The 19,350-nt window shown below is 46.9% G+C and overlaps 1 protein-coding gene across 1 annotated transcript; it reads left to right on the top strand.

Annotated features, from left to right (window-relative positions):
* Positions 1-5,102: 5,102 nt before the first annotated feature.
* PPP5C (protein phosphatase 5 catalytic subunit) lies at positions 5,103-17,766 on the top strand. The gene is made up of 13 exons (XM_070763876.1): positions 5,103-5,322; positions 7,801-8,042; positions 9,268-9,415; positions 10,950-11,071; positions 12,282-12,347; positions 13,175-13,273; positions 13,890-13,995; positions 14,120-14,262; positions 14,716-14,803; positions 15,599-15,639; positions 16,492-16,670; positions 16,819-16,900; positions 17,459-17,766. The coding sequence occupies exons 1-13, from the start codon at positions 5,184-5,186 to the stop codon at positions 17,519-17,521; spliced, it is 1,518 nt and encodes a 505-aa protein (XP_070619977.1). The 5' UTR covers positions 5,103-5,183; the 3' UTR covers positions 17,522-17,766.
* Positions 17,767-19,350: the final 1,584 nt, after the last annotated feature.

The raw sequence follows: 19,350 nt of genomic DNA, 5'->3' as shown, positions 1-19,350 counted from the left end.
CGTGTGGTTTTTTAGCCTCAGAGGCAAGAAGGACAAGGACCAGCAAAAGAAGAAGGACTTTCAGGGGGAGGCAGGTGGCAGGGGAGGAAAAAGCAGCTTTGTGGAAAGAATTTGCAAAATACACTGCTGAAAAAAATTAACACTCAAAGAACGCATCCTAGATCCGAACAGATGAAATATTCTCATTGAATGTTTTGCTCTGTACAAAGTTAACAACAGCAGGTGAAACTGACTGTCAATCGGTGTTGCTTCCTAAGTGGACAGTTTGATTTCACAGAAGTTTGATTCACTTGGAGTTATATTGTGGTGTTTAAGTGTTCCCTTTATTTTTTTTGAGCAGTGTACAAGCAGTCCTCAACTTACAACACAAAGGGAACCATCATTGTTGCTAAGTAAGAAGTCGCGTCTTAAGTCAACTTTTCTCCAGTGCTGAACGGTCGCTAAGGAAATTGTTGTATGTCAAGGACTAATCCTCTACTTGTGACCACAAAGGAGCCCCAAATCTCTCTTGCTAACCAACGTGGTTGTTGAGTGAGGTTTCCCCCCATTTTATGACTTTTATTGCCACAGTTGTTAAGTCAGGGTGTCCAGCAAACCTGGAAAACAAGGAAACCAGGGAATTATCAGGGAAATTGGCACTTTGGGAATTATCAGGGAATTCATGAAAAAAAATGAAATAAATCAAGGATAAAACCCCAATTCTATTAAAATTTTCAAAAGTCAGGGAAAAATCATGTTTTAAAAAAAACGGATTGTGCTGCCTGGCCGAGTCAAGCAAACACAAGCACAACTGTGGCAACTACTTGCTTCCTCAGCTACCGATATTTCTCCACAGCTTAGCCGTTTGGTGTGACGTCATCTACAACTGTGCCTTAAATAGATCATAAGTGTCAGGGAATTTCAAAATGCTTCTCCCCCCCCCCCCCGGGACATTCTGTAAGTGAATCATTGCAGTTGACAGTAAACCCGATTGGTAAGTGAATCTGGCCCTGGGATGCTGCAATAAGTCCATGCCAACTGCCAATCATCCAAAGATTGATCCCATGACAGTGAGAGATGCTGCAGTGGTTGTAAGTGTGAAACACGGCCATGCGACACTTCTTTCAATGTCATAAATGAATGCCCACTAATGCCCCTTGACTGTTATAAAGTCAAGGACAACCGGTCATTAAGGAAAAGATGGAATGGTAGTATCATGGTGGAATAGAGTAGAATAGAGTAGAATAGGGGTAGTGATTTCTGACAGTCTCAAAATGGGTGAGCAGTGTGGTCGGGCAGTAGGAAAAGCAAGTAGGATGCTTGGCTGCATAGCTATAACAAGCAGGAAGAGGGAGATTGTGATCCCCTTATATAGAGCGCTGGTGAGACCACATTTGGAATACTGTGTCCAGTTCTGGAGACCTCACCTACAAAAAGATATTGACAAAATTGAACGGGTCCAAAGACGGGCTACAAGAATGGTGGAAGGTCTTAAGCATAAAACATATCAGGAAAGACTTCATGAACTCCATCTGTCTAGTCTGGAGGACAGAAGGAAAAGGGGGGACATGATCGAAACATTTAAATATATTAAAGGGTTAAATAAGGTCCAGGAGGGAAGTGTTTTTAATAGGAAAGTGAACACAAGAACAAGGGGACACAATCTGAAGTTAGTTGGGGGAAAGATCAAAAGCAACGTGAGAAAATATTATTTCACTGAAAGAGTAGTAGATCCTTGGAACAAACTTCCAGCAGACATGGTTGGTAAATCCACAGTAACTGAATTTAAACATGCCTGGGATAAACATATATCCATTGTAAGATAAAATACAGGAAATAGTATAAGGGCAGACTAGATGGACCAGGAGGTCTTTTTCTGCCGTCAATCTTCTATGTTTCTATGTTTCTAGAATAGAATAACAGAGTTGGAAGGGACCTTGGAGGTCTTCTAGTCCAACCTTCTGCTTTAGGCAGGAAACCCTATACCACTTCAGACATATGATTATCCAACATCTTCTTAAACACTTCCAGTGTTGGAGAATTCATGACTTCTGGTGGCAAGCTGTTCCACTAATTGTTCTCACTGTCAGGAAATTCCTCCTCAGTTCCATGTTGCTTCTCTCCTTGCTTAGTTTCCACCTATTGCTTCTTGTTCTGCCTTCAGGGGGGCTTTTGAGTAGGAGTCTCCAACCTTGGCTACTTTACGTTTTGTGGACTTCAGCTCCCAGAATTCCTCAGCCAGCTTTGCTCTGCTCTGCTGTCTGAGGAATTAAAGGAGTTGAGGTCCACAAGTCCGAAAGTTGCCAAAGTTGGGGACTCCTGCTTTAGAGGTTGACCCTCCTCCTCTTTGTGGCAATACTTCAAATATTGGAATACTGCTCCTTCCACTTATTAAACTAGACATTCCCAATTGCAGCAACCTTTCCTTACACGTTTTAGTCCCCTCCTCAATTAATCAGAAGACACCCTGGTCGCTGGAAATTATCTGTCTTCTCCCACGAAGCCAATGCTGAAGTCTACATTGCTGAAGGCAGGATCCAATAACAGATAACAATGCAAACGTTTGCCCAAAACTCTGTTCTCCTAAACCAGTGTTTCCCAACCTTGGCAACTTGAAGATATTCCAATTGGGGCGACCTTTGAAAAGTGTTCGGAAACTCCAGATCGTGCAGAATGCGGCCACGAGAGCCATCGTGGGGCTTCCCAGATTCGCCCACGTATCTACAACACTCCGTGGCCTGCATTGGCTGCCGATCAGTTTCCGGTCACAATTCAAAGTGTTGGTCATGACCTTTAAAGCCCTACATGGCATTGGACCAGAATACCTCCGGAACCGCCTGCTACCGCACGAATCCCAGCGGCCGATAAGGTCCCAAAGAGTTGGCCTTCTCCGGGTCCCGTCGACTAAACAATGTCGTCTGGCAGGCCCCAGGGGAAGAGCCTTCTCTGTGGCGGCCCCGGCCCTCCGGAATCAACTCCCCCCCGGAGATTAGAACTGCTCCCACCTTCCTTGTCTTCCGTAAACTACTTAAGGCCCACCTATACCGCCAGGCATGGGGGATCTGAGACACCTTTCCCCCAGGCTTATTATAATTTATGTTTGGTATGTATGTGCTGTTTGGTTTTTAATTATGATAGGGTTTTTAGGTTTTTTTTAAATATTAGATTTGTGCCAGTATAATATTGTTTTTATCGTTGTGAGCCACCCCGAGTCTTCGGAGAGGGGCGGCATACAAATCTAATAAATTATTATTATTATTATTATTATTATTATTATTATTATTATTATTATTATTATTTCCTGTATTTGGAGTTCAACTCCCAGAATTCTTCAAGTTGCCACGGTTGGGAAACACTGTCCTAGACAACGTTCTTCATCTGTGCCACAAATTGAGCTTCTGAGCATCTACAAGAAGCCTCAAACGTTCAGGCTTCCGCGGAGCAGAGAAGACGCGACACCACCGGCTGAATCCGTACTCTGACTTCAGACTGCAACACTATGCAGATGGTCTGAGCGTGGAGGTGGGAAAGAACAGGGCGAGAACAGGAGGGAGAACCCTGCAGCTTTTCTGCACAGAACCAGCGTCATTCAGGAATCTCTGCACGTCACTGCATGACATGATGATGGTGATCATAATTTCTACCCTACCTAACATGCAGAGGGTTGCAAGCTTCAATATCCAGGGAAGGAAACAGCCAAATCTGATTTTTTTTTTGGGGGGGGGGGGGGGGGGGTTGTTGGAATTTTATCCCCATCCAGTGGTAGCAAAGCAAAAATGCAAGCAATTTAAGACATTCTTTAAGACAATGTTTCCCAACCTTGGCAACTTGAAGACATCTGGACTTCAACTCCCAGAATTCCCCAGCCAGCATTAGCTGGCTGGGGAATTCTGGGAGTTGAAGTCCAGATGTCTTCAAGTTGCCAAGGTTGGGAAACACTGCTTTAAGAGACACTTGACGATCACAATGGAGGCCGAACTTTCTGTTGTTAAACGAGATGTTTGTTAAATCAGCTTTATTTATTTTATTTATTAATTGGATTTGTATGCCACCCCTCTCCAAGGACTCGGGGAGGCTCACAACATCAAAAACAATCTATCACATACATGTCTAAAAATCCAATTAATAGCACTACAAAACTTTTTAAAAACTCCAATAAGATTTAAAATCATTCATTGCCATTCGCACAACAAAACATACTACATTCATCGGCTAGTGGGCTAGGATCTAAGGGCCCCAAGCCTGGCGGCATGAATGGTCAACCTTGAGCTGGTGGGGAGATTTGAACTGCTGAACTACAGCTAGCGGTTAGCTGAAGTAGCCACCAGTGCTGCCCTCTAACCACTGCACCACCCTGGCTCTTAGATGGAAAGGGAGGGGGGGAAGAAAGGAATGGAGGGAGAGAAATAAATAAGGAAGGGAAGGGGAGAGGAAGGGATGAAAGGAAGGAGAGAAAGAGAGAAAGAAAGAAAGAAAGAGCCCGACCGGGAAATATTGGCTGCAGGTGATGCAGGCAATCCTTGGTCTTATCATTCATATTTATTCCAAGTTTCTCTTTGGACCCCTCTGTTAGCGCAACATTGCAAGCAAGCCACGCCCATTATTTCGTCCGGGGCTTAAGGATTTCAGATAGGCCAATGGCATCCGCTCCCAACCGCTCAGTCACACCACGGCAGCCAATCCGGTCTCCTGGGAACGCCTCCTCCTCCCCCCCCTCCCCGGCCTAAACGATCGCCCTATCCCAGGGCTGGCTCTTTTATGACATGTGGACTTCAACTCCCAGAACTCCTGAGCTAACATGATTGGCTCAGGAATTAAAGCCCACATGTCATAGAAGCGCCAACTTTGCCTACCCCGCCCTATCCCGAAGTTGGCTCCGCCTTTTAAAAAAGCGACGCTCTAGCTCACCAAAACGGTCTTCTCTATGGTGAGGCGCAAGGCCTCCTCCTCCTCCTCTTCCTCCAGCTCCGCCCCCCTTCCCCCCACCCGAAGCGGATCCTCGCGGACGCTTCTGCGCCTGAGCGGTGCGCGCCAAGGCCCCGCCCGCCGCTGACGTCTCCGCCGCAAGCTCCGCCCTCGCGCGCTTTTCCCGCTAAGCGGCGGCTTGCGACGGGCGGGCTTGACGGCTGTTCTCCCTCTTCCCCCCTCAGCCCCCCACCCCCGTGGCTGGTTGTCAGGGCGCCTCGCTTTACGGCCCGGCGGCGATGGCGGAGGGCGAGCGGGCGGAGAACGGCAACGGGGGCGGCGGAGGAGGCAGCGCCGGGCGGCCGCCGCAGGAAGGGGAGCCGGGGGCGCTCGAGCGAGCCGAAAGCTTCAAGACGCAGGCGAACGATTACTTCAAAGGTAGCGGGGAGAGGGGGGGGGAAGAGAGGGGGGGAGGAGGCAGGGGGCGGGGCCCAGGGAGTGGGTGGAGCCGGCGGGGGCGGGACCAGCGGCGGTAGGGGAGGAGCCTCCGGAGGGGCGGGGCTAAAGGGGCCATTGGCAGGCTTAGGGAGAAGGAATCCCTCGTGGGCTGCTTGGACTCCAGGCCCCATCATCCCTGCCCCTGTGCCTGATGGGTTTTGTAGTCCAGGGTTGTGATGATGATGATGATGATGATGATGATAATAAATAATAATAATAATAAATACTTTATTGTCATTGTATACACCAGTGTTTCCCAACCTTGGCAACTTGGAGATATCTGGACTTCAACTCCCAGAATTCCCCAGCCAGCCTTCCCTCTCTCTCTCTCTCTTGACTGTTTGTTTGACTTAAATGCCGTCCTTCTCCGAGGACTCAGGGCGGCATATAAGTCCAATAAATAAATAAATTACCAGTTAAGAGCCAGCTTGGCTTAGTGCAGAGGTCTTCAAACATGGCAACTTTTAAGACTTGTGGACTTCAACTCCCAGAATTCTCCAGCCACTATGCTATGGAGAATGCTATTCTATGCTGGCTGGAGAATTCTGGGAGTTGAAGTCCACAAGTCTTAAAGTTGCCAAGTTTGAAGACCTCTGGTTAGTGGTTCAAGTGCTGGCCTAGGAGACGAGGAGTTGTAGCCTCACCTTTAGGATGAAGGTCAACGGGGAGATTTTGGAGCAATCCCCAGGAGGTGGCGAGTTCTAGTTCCGCCTTCGGCATGAAGACTGGCTGGGTGACGCTCTCTTAGCCCAAACCACCTGACAGAATTGTTGCTATGGGGAAAATAGGAAGAGGATTAAGCACATTCGCTGCCTTCAGATAGTTATAATAAAGGCGCGATAATAATATAATAATAATGATAATTACCTCTGTTGATTGCATGCAAGCAAAGGAACCCGAGGCCTTTACAATATGGCTACATGTCCAGATACATACTAGAATTATCTTTTCAAAGCGCAGTGATCAGTCTGCAGAATTGAGCACTTAAATATGTTATAATCAGCAATTTGTAGAGCTTTGTGAATGAAACAGCCGGCCAGACCCACTGTCAATTTTTAGAGCAGGTTGCTTGGATGGTAGGATGGCCAAAACAGAGTCATTTCCCTGTATGTGTGTCCTTTCTTCCCCAAATTGGAAAAAGTTGCAGAATAAGAAAGTAGCAACCGAATTCTATTTTCTTTTGCCTTTTGGGGGATTCAACAGGAAGCGATCGCTCCAAACTAGGCTCCCAGAAACTCCTTGTCCTTAGATTCCTGTGTGTTGCCCTTGAAAATTCACTTCTGATGGTGGATTCATCTCCTTTCTTGCTGGCCTAGTGCTTAATTTGTGCCCCCCGGGGTTGTGTGTTTCGATGAAGACTGCCGCAGTGTGGCTGCCTTTTAACCTTTGCCAGGGGTGGCTTATACCCTGAAGGGAGAAGGGTTTTTTATTTTAATATCTTCTTGGTTTGTATTTCATTCTGGCTTTCCTGGATTCTTGTTGTGTGACACAGGAACTTTGTCTCTACAACAGTGTGCTGCTTTTCTGTTCCTGACACCCTTGGCCCTGGGGGATTTGGAGACCAGAGTTCAGGACGAAATCCATGCGATCAAAAACATTCTAAACAGACAGCTCCTGGGTTCCGTTAGCTCAGAGGTCTTCAGACTTGGCAACTTTAAGACTTCTGGACTTCAACTCCCAGAATTCTCCAGCCAGCTATATATCTGGGAGATGAAGTCCACAAGTCTTAAAGTTGCCAGAGTTGGATGAGGAATTCTGGGAGTTGAAGTCCACAAGTCTTAGATAGATAGAGGTTAGAGATAGATAGATAGATAGATAGATAGATAGATAGATAGATAGATAGACAGACAGACAGACAGACAGACAGACAGACAGACAGACAGACAGACAGACAGACAGACAGACAGACAGATGTTAGATATAGATGATAGATAGATAGACAGACAGACAGATACAGTAGATAGATAGAGGTTAGGTATAGAGGATGGATGGATGGATGTTAGATATAGGTAGGTAGGTAGGTAGAGGTTAGATATAGATGATAGACAGGTTAGATATAGATGGTAGGTAGGTAGGTAGATAGATAGATGATTAGATAGGTAGATAGGTAGATAGATAGATAGATAGATAGATAGATAGATAGATAGATAGATAGATGATTAGATAGGTAGATAGATAGATAGATAGATAGATAGATAGATAGATAGATAGATAGATAGATAGATACTGTAGATAGATGTTAGATATAGATGATAGATAGATAGGTAGGTAAGTAGATAGATAGACAGACAGACAGACAGAGAGGTTAGATAGAGTAGGTAGGTAGGTATATGGATGATAGATAGAGGTTAGATATAGATATCAGACAGACAGACAGAGCTGTTCTTTTCATGCCGCCTTCCTTCCTCTCCCCCACAGTGAAGGACTATGAGAACGCCGTCAAGTATTACTCGCAGGCCATTGAGCTCAACCCCACCAACGCCATCTATTATGCCAACCGCAGCTTGGCCTACCTGCGGACGGAGTGCTATGGCTACGCCCTGGCCGACGCCACCAAGGCCATCGACCTGGACAAGAAATACATCAAAGGCTACTACCGCCGAGCGACCAGCAACATGGCCTTGGGGAAGTTCAAGGCGGCTTTGCGGGATTACGAGACGGTAAGAGAAATATCTGCCTCTACCTAGGATCGAACTCACAACCTCCTGAGGGTGAGGCGAGAGAGCCACCTCTAGGCCACCATTTCAATCCCAGCCAGCCAACACTGTCTCGTCCTTTTGGCCCTGATCGGCTGCTGGGGGGGGTATGTGGCAGAGACGGTCCCATAAGTAGCCTGTCCCTTAGCCGTGTAGGGCTTTATAGGTGATGACCAACACCTTAAATTGTGTCCAGAGGCCGCTTGGGAGCCATTGCAGCTCGCTGAACTTTGGAGTGACATGGGTGTACCTAGGCACACCCACAACAGCTCGCACAGCTGTGTTCTGGACTAATTGTAGTCTTCAAACGCTTTTCAGGGGTAGCCCCATGCAGAGCGCATTGCAGTAGCCAAGCCGTGAGGTGATAAGAGCATGAGTGACTGCGAGGAGAGACTCCTGGTCCAGATAGGGCTGCAACTGGTGCACCAGGCACACCTGGGCAAACACTTTGCTTTAATCACATAGCACTACTGCAGCGGTCGTAATTGTGAAAAATGATCCTACGTCAACTTTTCTCCGTCCTGTTGTAACTTCCAATGGTCATTAAATGAACACTTCAAAGTGTTGGTAATGACCTTTAAAGCCCTACATGGCATTGGGCCAGAATACATCCGGAACCGCCTTCTACCGTACGAATCCCAGCGGCCGATAAGGTCCCACAGAGTTGGCCTTCTCCGGGTCCCATCGACCAAACAATGTCGTTTGCCGGCCCCAGGGGAAGAGCCTTCTCTGTGGCGGCCCCGGCCCTCTGGAATCAACTCCCCCCAGAGATTAGAACGGCCCCCACCCTCCTTGTCTTTCGCAAATTGCTCAAGACCCACCTTTCCCTAGGCCATTACAAGTTATGTATGGTATGTTTGTGTGTATGTTTGGTTTTTAGTTGTTTTATTAAATTGGATTGTTACATGTTGTTTTTTATCATTGTTGTTAGCCGCCCCAAGTCTGCGGAGAGGGGCGGCATACAAATCCAATAAATTATTATTATTATTATTATTATTATTATTATTATTATTATTATTATTGTATGTTGAGGACCGCGTTATTTATGCACATTAACTCTTATCCTATATTGTTATGCGTGGCCCAGGACCGTTCCTCTACCCCTCACAGCAGCCCAAAAGGTGGGTCGGAAGGGTGAAACTGATCCGGGCCTCCCCTTCCTCTACCTTTCCTCCCCTGCCCGCCCCAGGTGGTCAAGGTGAAACCAAACGATAAGGATGCCAAGATGAAGTATCAGGAATGCAACAAGATTGTGAAGCAGAAAGCCTTCGAGCGCGCCATTGCCAGCGATGAGCACAAGCGGTCGGTGGTCGATTCTCTGGACATTGAGAATATGAGTGAGTTGGGGCAGGAGAGGTGGGGGCGTATGTCATTTTTGGGAAACTTAACGGGGTCCCCTGTACTATGTAGTATCGTCGAACACACAGCTTTTACTACAGCAGTCACAATGAATCAGCAACACCAAACAGAGAAATAACAGACACAGAGAGAGAGAGAGAATCACACTTCTGGCTCCCCCTTGTGGCAATTTCCTACACTGACTCTTAATTTATTGAATTTTTATTAAGGAATGCACAATACAAAACAGAAATCAAAGACAAGTATGTACACATTTGAAAAGAAAGGACAAAATACAGAAAATAAAAAGTAAAAAGAAATCTAGAATGACAAAAATAAAATAAAATGACAATTGGAGAAATATTCTGCTCTCTCCTTCTTTCCTTATTATATTTTGTAAATTTACAACATAATATTTAACTTGCGGATTGCCACATCTATATTTTTCACGCTTTCCTAAATTAACTCTATATTTCTTAGTAACAAACAGAAATATTAGTATCTCTTTCCATTTTAAAGTTACAACAAAAGAGCATCACAAAACTTTGAAAGTAAAAAGGAAGCGATAATAGCAATGAAGAATAAGAACAATATAAAATTTTATATAGGTTTTATAAATGTATTTTTCCGTCCCTTATAGATAGACCATTTATTAAATCTAATAGTCTACAAAAGAAAGTTTAAAAACAATTCTAGTCTATATATATATTGTGGCATGTTTGGGTTAAGGAAAAAAGGTCTTAACTTTAATTTTGGTAAAATTCCTTTTTCCAATGTAAACAGGAACTAGTTGTTCTCTGTTCTTCTTATTTTTTGCAACCAATTGTACACCAAAGCCACAGTGTTTCAATACATACAAGCATCCATTATCCGCTTGTTTATATATTGCCAACCCCAACTGTAAGGTACTGCGGGGTGGGTCAAATGAGGACCCAGTTTAACTCTATATCCGGATCCGCCTTCTACCGCACGAATCCCAGCGGCCGATAAGGTCCCACAGAGTTGGCCTTCTCCGGGTCCTGTCGACCAGACAATGTCGTTTGGTGGGCCCCAGGGGAAGAGCCTTCTCTGTGGCGGCCCCGGCCCTCTGGAATCAACTCCCCCTCAGAGATTAGAACGGCCCCCACCCTCTTTGTCTGTCGCAAATTACTCAAGACCCACCTTTGTCGCCAGGCATGGGGGAGTTAGGATATTTCTTCCCCTAGGCCATTACAAGTTATGCATGGTATGTTTGTGTGTATGTTTGGTTTTTATAATAAGGGTTTTTAGTTGTTTTATTAAATTGGATTGTTACATGTTGTTTCTTTTATCATTGTTGTTAGCCGCCCCGAGTCTGCGGAGAGGGGCGGCATACAAATCCAATAAATAAATAGATAGATAGATAGATAGATAGATAGATAGATAGATAGATAGATAGATAGATAGATAGATAGATAAATAAAGATTGTTGGGGGCAAATATGCCGCTTCTGTAAACCGTAGGGCTGTCAAAGCAATATGAAGTGGTATATAAATGCTAAATGCTCTCCTGCAGCCATCGAGGACGAGTACAGCGGGCCGAAACTGGACAACGGGAAAGTGACCTTGGACTTCATGAAGGAACTGATGCAGTGGTACAAGGACCAGAAGAAGCTGCATCGGAAATGCGCATATCAGGTGAGTTGCTGCCCCTTCCTCGGTTCCTGCTACCCAGATGGTCCTCGACTTGCGACCTCAGCTGGGACCCGGTGGTCCCGTGACTCCGTTTGGCAACCGTGTTTCCCGTTAAGCAAATCGCTACGACGGTGAAGCGGATGGCGCCGTCGTTAAACGCGTCGTGCCAGAAAGGCTGCCCCTTGCAAATTGCACAACCCCTGCAGACGTATTAAAATGGCAGTGATACTGCTCAAAAATAAAAGAAAGGGAGCCCTCCAAGAACACATCCTGGATCTGAATGAATGAAATATTCTCACTGAATACAGTGGTGCCTCTACTTAAGAACTTCTTTCGTTCTGTGACCAGGTAGAAACCTTCTTAAGATGAAGCCATTTTTCCCGTAGGAATCAATGTAAAAGCAAATAATGTGTGCAAACCCATTAGGAAAGAAATAAAAGCTCGGAATTTGGGTGGGAGGAGGAGGAAGAAGAAGAGGAGGAGGAGGACAGTCACTGAGAGAGAGAGAGAAGAGAGAGATTGTAGAGAGATGAGAGAGAGAGGGAGAGAGAGATAGGATAGATAGAGAGATAAGAGAGAGAGATAGATAGGTAGATAGATAGGTAGAGAGATGAGAGAGAGAGATGAGAGAGAGAGAGAGAGGGAGATGATATATATATATATATATATTGTAGAGAGATGAGAGAGAAAGATAGGTAAATAGGTAGATAGATGGATAGATGGATGGATAGATGAGAGAGAGAGAGCGATAGATAGATAGATAGATGAGAGAGATATTGTAGATAGATGAGAGAGAGAGAGATAGGTAGATAGATAGGTAGATAGATAGATGGATGGATAGATATAGATAGATAGGATAGATAGATAGATAGATAGATAGATAGATAGATAGGTGAGAGAGAGAGATATATTGGAGAGAGATGAGATATATATATATATATATATATATATATATATATTGTAGATAGATGGATAGGTAGGTAGGTAGGTAGGTAGATAGATAGATGAAAGAGATATTGTAGATAGATAGACAGACAGACAGACAGATAGATAGATAGGATAGATAGATAGGATAGATAGATAGGATAGATAGATAGGATAGATAGATAGGATAGATAGATAGGATAGATAGATAAAAGACCTCTGCTCTCCAGCCCAGTATATTCTGTCCCCCTTTCCTGTCTGTCAACCACTCCTCCTTTCCTTCCCACAGATTCTGGTACAGATGAAAGAGGTGCTATCAAAACTCCCCACCCTCGTAGAAACCACGCTAAAAGAGGTAAGAGGCGTCTTCCTACCGGAGGTTGTGTGTCTCTGTTGGTCTATTCCGATTGCACCCACCAACACTGCCTGCCCGTTTCAGAGTTGCAACCTGGGGTGGCACTCACGGGGTTAAAAAGCAACGAGAAAAAAAAGTGTTTAGAAAAATGAAAATAATTCCATCTTGTAGCCATGAGTCTCCTCTGGTTCCCACCACTTGGGATATAAAGACTCTTTAGTCCAGTGTGGGCCTCGGTGGGACCCAGAATGCTGGACTCGATGGACTTTGGCTCGATTCCGCATGGCTCTCCTTAGGTTCTTTCATCTTGCGTACCTGTCCCCCAGGCCCCTCCCTCCAAGGGTCTCCCCTTCCCCAGCGCTAACCCCAAACAATCCCTTCCCCAAGGAACTAATTCACCTCTTTGGAGCTGGAGGGGGGGGGTGAGAGGGCTGGTGGCGGTGACGGGGACCCTGTAATTAAGCGAGGTGCATTAGTGTCACCGCCGCGCACAGGTGCGCCTGCTTGGCCTGGCTCAGCTGATACAGGAGAGCCTGGGCTGAGCTGGGCCCAATCCCCTGCGGCTTTCTTATCTGCCTGGAATCGGGGTCATTTTCGTCTGGCAAAGCCGCGCAAAGCCTTTGATGTTCTCCTTGGAAGCGCCGGAGAGGTTTTTCCTGGGTCCCTTTATGAATTCGCTCGGGGCCCCCAGGCTCTTAGTCAGACCACGAGAGGCGAAAAGAATGATCCCGGTGATTAAGGAGAGGAAAAAACCCAACCGGCTCCTCTCTGATTCATCTTGTGACCTCTGCTGACTCCTCTGTCTCCTTCCTTCTCCTTCCAACCAGACGGAGAGAATTACCGTCTGCGGCGACACCCACGGACAATACTATGACCTCCTGAATATATTCGAGCTGAATGGGCTGCCCTCCGAAGACAACCCCTATGTATCTTTTCTGGGAAGGAGGGGGATGCTTGTTGGGGGGGTTGGGGGCTCTGGGCATGGGCGGCTTCTTGAAGAGGAGGGCAGCTGTGGAGCTTCTGGGACAAGGAAGGGAAGGAGGAAAAGAAGGAAGGGAAGGGGAAGAAGGAAAGGAAGAGAAGGGAAGAAAGGAAAAAAGGGAAGGATTAAAAAAGGAAAGGGGGAAACGGAAGAAAAGAAGGAGAAAAAGGAAGAAAGGAAAGGAGGGGAAGGGGAAAAAGAAGGAAAGGGAGGAAGGAGAGGAGGAAAGGGAGGAAGAAAAGGAAAAGGAAGGGGAAAAGAAGGAAGGGAGAACAAGGAAGGAAGGAGGAAAGAGAAAGAAGGGAAGAAGGAAACGGGAAAAGGAAGGAAAGAAAGGGGAGGAAAGGGAAGGGAGGAAGGAGAGGAGGGAAGGAAGGGGAAGGGGAAAGGAAGGAAGGAGGAAAAAGAAAGAAAGGAAGAAGGGAAGGAAGGGAAGAAGGAAAGGGAAAGGAAAGGAGGAAAACAAGGAAGGGAAGGAAGAAGGAAACAAAGGGAGGAAACGGAAGAAAGGATGATCCGATTTCCCGTGTTATTTCCCTGAACAAGCCGCCCCACCTCAGCTGTTCAACGGGGATTTTGTGGACCGCGGATCCTTCTCGGTGGAGGTGATACTAACCCTCTTTGGATTCAAGCTGCTATATCCCGATCATTTCCACTTGCTCCGCGGTAAGCCTGGGGTCCTCCGAAGATTTGCAGGGGCCGGAGGGTGGGCTTCCCCCTCCCTAGTAGCTCCGTCCCCCTTTTCTAACCCCGGTGCCTCCTGATTCCTCTCTTCCTCCTCCTTCTCCAGGAAACCACGAAACGGACAACATGAACCAGATCTACGGGTTCGAGGGCGAGGTCAAGGCCAAGTACACGGCTCAGATGTTTGAGCTCTTCAGCGAGGTCTTCGAGTGGTTGCCCCTGGTGCATTGCCTCAATGGGAAAGTGTTGGTAAGGGGGACGGGTGTGTGTGTGTTATGTATGAGCAGAGTAATCCTTGTTTACCAAGGGTGTGCACGCACACGTTTAGATTGAGAGATATACTAACTTGAATTCAAGTTTCCTTGGAGAAATAACATATTCAGATAAACAGTCTAAAGCCAGAATAACAATCCAAATATTACCAAGTATAAAGTCTTTCTTTCGTTGTCTTTCTCATAATTGAACCTAAACACAATTTAGCTGTTATACATGACTACAATGCAGAGAGATTGCAGAGCCAATCTAACAGTGAGAAACAGAGAGGGTGACTCAGAGAAATAAGCTCTAGCTCCCTCTTGTGGCAGTCTACAACACCTGCAGCCCCAATACATTGCCAACCCAACATGCAGTGGACGCCTGGGTGATAGGATGGCTGGTGGCCCCCACCTCTCTGACTTTAGGGCTCCTCTCCCCCCCAACCAGATAATGCATGGTGGACTCTTCAGTGAAGACGGCGTCATGTTAGACGATATCAGGAAGATTGAGAGGAATCGTCAGCCTCCAGACTCAGGTGAGCAGAAGTCTTGATGGAGAAGAAGATGGAGGATATAGCTGGATAAGGTGCCTCCTGCCCAGGTGGGCCCCCCATTTGCCTAAGAAACAAACTTGGGGTCCACGTTCCCCAACCCCCTTTGGATCTCATTTCCCAAGTTGCACAACCATCGTGGGTGACGGTCTTGTCCAGGTTCTCAGGAGGAAGCGAAGGAAACATAGAAGATTGACAGCATAAAAAGTCCTCCTGGTCCATCTAGTCTGCCCTTCTACTATTTCCTGTATTTTATCTTACGATGGATCTATGTTTCTCCCAGGCATTTTTAAATTCAGCTCCTGTGGATTTGCCAACCATGTCTGCTGGGAGTTTGTTCCAAGCATCTGCTCCTCTTTCAATCAAATAATATTTTCTCCCGTTGCTTCTGATCTTTCCCCCCAACAAACCTCAGATTGCGCCCCCTTGTTCTTCACTTTCCTATTGAAAACACTTCCCTCCTGAACCTTATTGAACCCTTGAACATATTTAAATGTTTTGATTGTGTCCCCCCTTTCCCTTTGAAGGAAACCTTTGAACTTTAACCCCAGGTGGTTTTTGTGGGTCCATGTCTCTGGCCTCTTGTGTGTTTCGGATTTGCCTCAGCAGAAGCTTTGCTAGATCAAAGTATCTCGAGATCTGGGTTCTTGGTAGATGAGCAAAACCCAAGTGAGATTTAGCGAAAAGTTTGGTATGGTCAAGGATGGATCTTTAATGTTCTGTTTTGTGTTTTTTTCCTCCCTTCGTTGTTCTCTTCGCTTGACCTCGTCTCTTGGGCAGGTCCCATGTGTGACCTGTTGTGGTCAGATCCCCAACCTCAGGTGAGTCCATTTTTGGCATCCCAGGCGTCTTTCAAGTTCGTGTTCAGCTCTTGGTGTCATCAGAGCCCCATCTCATCCCTAAAATCTTGGCTTGTGTTAGGCACAAAAGACCACGCGTGGAAGTCCAATTAAAGTTGTTGTGAATAACTACTCAGCCACGCACAAATATATTAACGTGAACTAAAGTTTCCTTTGAGAAATAACACATTCAGATAAACAGTCTAAAATCATACACATAATAAGTCAGAATAACCATCCAAATATTACCAAGTACAAATCTTTCTTACCAGTTGTCATAATCAGTAAACAAAGATATCAAATCTAAACTAAAGAATATCGCTTGGCGGGACCCAGGGGAAGAGCCTTCTCTGTGGCGGCCCCGGCCCTCGAACAACTCGCCCCAAAGATTAGAATTGCCCCCACCCTCCTTGCCTTTCGTAAGCTGCTTAAAACCCACCTCTGCTGTCAGGCATGGGGGAATTGAGACCCTCTTCCCCCTAGGCCTTTACAATTCTATGCATGGTATGTCTGTATGTATGTTTGGTTTTTTATATTAATGGGTTTCTTAATTGTTTCTAACATCAGAGTACTATTGTACACTGCTTTATTGTTGTTGTTAGCCGCTCCAAGTCTCCGGAGAGGGGCGGCATACAAATCCAATAAATAAATAAATAAACACATTTTAGCTATAATACATGACTACAATGCAAAGAGATTGCAGAGCTAATCTAACAGTGAGTAGCCACTGTTCATAAAAGACCTTCCTTTTGGCCTGATTCACAGTTGTTAACAGCTCGCTCTTGTCTCCTTGACCGGACACGGTCAACGTTTCGTCCCTTCCCTCTCTTTCAGAGCGGCCGGTCGGTCAGTAAGCGGGGCGTGAGCTGCCAGTTCGGTCCCGACGTCACCAAGAGTTTCCTGGAAAGTAACCACCTGGACTACATCATCCGGAGTCACGAGGTGAAGCCCGAAGGATACGAGGTGGCTCACGACGGGAAGTGCGTCACGGTTTTCTCGGCCCCCAATTACTGGTGAGTCTGGGAGTGGGATGGGTCCCCCCTTAAATGGGTTCTGGAGTGAAGAAAGCTGGACCCTCTGGTCTCTCCCTGCCCTCTCCCCCGGCGGTTTTGAGACCAGCCGGCCAAACTCTTTCCCCCCCCCCCCTCCCTCTTTTGCCAGTGACCAGATGGGTAACAAGGGGGCCTACATCCATTTGCAAGGCTCGGACCTGCGGCCAGAGTTCCACCAGTTCACAGCAGTGGTGAGTCCGGCCTTCTGGAGTGAGGAGGGGGCTTGGGCATCTTGGGGAGGCAGCCTGGGAGGAGAAGTGGGGGGCGCAATGGATTTTTCTTTCATTTTTTCCCTCTGTTCTTCCTCTCTCTCTTTCCGTCCCTATCTTGTCTTCCTTCCTTCCTGTTCTCTCTATTCTTCCTTCCTTTTCTTCTTTCCTTTTTTGTTTTCTTTCCTCCTTCCTGTTCTCTTCCTTCCCTTCCTTCTCTCTCTATTCTTTTGTTCCTTTTTTCTTTATCCTTCCATCCTTTCTTCTTTCCCTCTCTCCCTCTATTCCTTCCTTCATTTTCTCTTTATTACTTCCTTTTTTTCTCAATTCCTCCATTCTTTGTTCCCTGTTTCCTTCCCCCCCTTCCCTTGCTCCTTCCTTCCTTCCTTCTCTATTACTTTCTTTTTCCTTATTCTTCCATTCTTCCATCCTGGCTTCCTCCTCCTTTATTCCCTCCCTCCCTTTCTTCCTATCCTCCTCCCTTCCTTTTTTTCTCCTCCCTTCCTTCCTTCTTTCCTCTCTCCTTCCTTCCTCCCTCAGCCTCATCCGAACATCAAGCCCATGGTTTACGCCAACTCGCTGCTGCAGATGGGGATGCTATAAGCCGCCTTTCGCCTCCGCTGACCGGCCCCTTTCCCCTCCACTGACCGCCTGGACGTCCACTCACACCGGGCAGCCACCGTGATTTTGGAGGTTTTTCCCCCCCTTTCTTTTTTTTCTTTTTTAAAAAAATAATAATTTCTCCCAACATCAGCCTTCACTACGGAGCAGGACTGTGTCGTGGACGGGGGGGCGGGATGGGGGCAGCCGATGGACGGAGAAAAAAATAAATTCCATGCCAGGGTTGAGTTGGGAGCCTCCTTTGCCTGAACAGAGCAGGTGTGGGACACCCCCCCCCCCAAGTGGTTCTTTCCTTGCGCTCGCTCACCTGGAGCGCTCTCACCTGTGGGAGGCACCTGCCAGTCGAAACAAAAAAGGATTTTTTAAAAAAACGGGGGAGGGGGAAAATTATATATTTTGGAAGACTGTATTTATTCCCTAGCTTCTCGCCTGTGGCTTTTCCTTTTCCGTAGTCCTGACTGCCTTCCTTTCCCTGCAGAGAAAGGAGAAACCCCTCCAGGGGGGGAAATGAGTAGGTGGGCTTGCTTATGAGCCCCCCCAAAAAAGTCTCCAAATTGGGAGTTTTCCTCTACCCTCCCGACCTTCCTTCCTTCCTCCGTTGCGTCGATCAGAGCCGAAATCCAGAAAATACGTTCTGAGCCTTGGGGGGGGGGGGGGACAAGGGGGGGCAAAAGAGACAAGGGGGGGGGGCATTCCAAAGAGGAACATATGGATGAATGAGTCCCCACCCCTCCATCCACACATTCAATTCCCTTCAATCGACATTTTTTCTCAACCTCAAAGCTGGTGGACTTCAACTCCCAGGATTCCTCCAATCAGTGTTTGCCGGCTGGGGCATCCTGGGAGTTGAAGTCCACCCAACCCAAAGTTGGCCAAGTTGAGAAACCTTGATCCATCTTGGCAGAGAGGAAGGAAAAAAGACCGGATCTCCAACATCTGTGATACTGACCAACATCTGTATCCTGATGCATCCTTGCACCCCTTAAACCAGAAGTCCCCAAACTTGACCGCTTTGAGACTTGTGGACTTTAACTTGAAGTCCACAAGTCTGAAAGCGGCCAAGTTTGGGGACTTCTGCCCTAAAGGTTAGTCCTGGGCTTGGGTGAAGAACCAAGAAGCCCCCTTGGGATCTTCTCCAGATCTTCACACAATGCAGCTCTGGCGCCCAACGTCCCAGGACCCCTCCTCAAGAGAGAGGCCCTTCCTTGTTTGCTATCCTGGTCAATTCAGGGTCATCCCAATTCCCCCCCCTTTCCCCCCCCCCCCCCTGGTGCCTAAGCCTTGTGCCCCCTTCATTCGATAGCTTGGAGTAGAAGCCTCTCCGATATGTCTCGGCACAGCTGGATTCTTTGACTAGAAGATGTTTCGGCAGCTTGGAAATCTCACCGGCTTTTGTTCCTTTTGGAGAGAGGAAAGAACACACACACACAAAATAGACACACACAACGTACACAACCGGGACCCACAGAGTCTACCACTGGGTAGACAGCGACCTCCCTTCCTTCTTCCCTTCGTTTTCCTTCTCTCCTCCTTTTTCTTCCTCCTTCCTTTCCCTCTTTCCATTTTTCTTCCTCCTTTCCCTCCCTCCCTTCCCTCCTTTTTCTTTTCCTTTTTTGTCCCTCCCCTTTTCATTTGCTTCTCCTTTTATCTTCTTTCCTTTCTTCCTTCTCTTTCCTCCCTTCCCTTTTTTCTCTCCCTCCCTCCCTCCCTCCCTCTCCAAGTTCTCTTCTTGTGACAAAAGAGGGGGCCACGGGGGGCTGGGGAGTCACAGAACTGGGAAGGGGGGTGAAGACACCCCTTGCCCACCCCCC

The sequence above is a fragment of the Erythrolamprus reginae genome, chromosome 11, assembly GCF_031021105.1.
Source record: "Erythrolamprus reginae isolate rEryReg1 chromosome 11, rEryReg1.hap1, whole genome shotgun sequence".
Taxonomy (NCBI): Eukaryota; Metazoa; Chordata; class Lepidosauria; order Squamata; family Dipsadidae; genus Erythrolamprus; species Erythrolamprus reginae.
The sequence above is the reverse complement of the archived record's forward strand: the minus strand, read 5'-3'. Positions and strand labels throughout refer to the sequence as shown.

Coding starts and splice junctions, on each gene's coding strand:
- PPP5C (XM_070763876.1), top strand. CDS start 5,184: ATGGCGGAGGGCGAGCGGGCGGAGAACGGCAACGGGGGCGGCGGAGGA. Junction 12,348..13,174: donor TAGAAACCACGCTAAAAGAG/GTAAGAGGCGTC, acceptor CCTTCCAACCAG/ACGGAGAGAATTACCGTCTG. Junction 16,671..16,818: donor TTCTCGGCCCCCAATTACTG/GTGAGTCTGGGA, acceptor CTCTTTTGCCAG/TGACCAGATGGGTAACAAGG.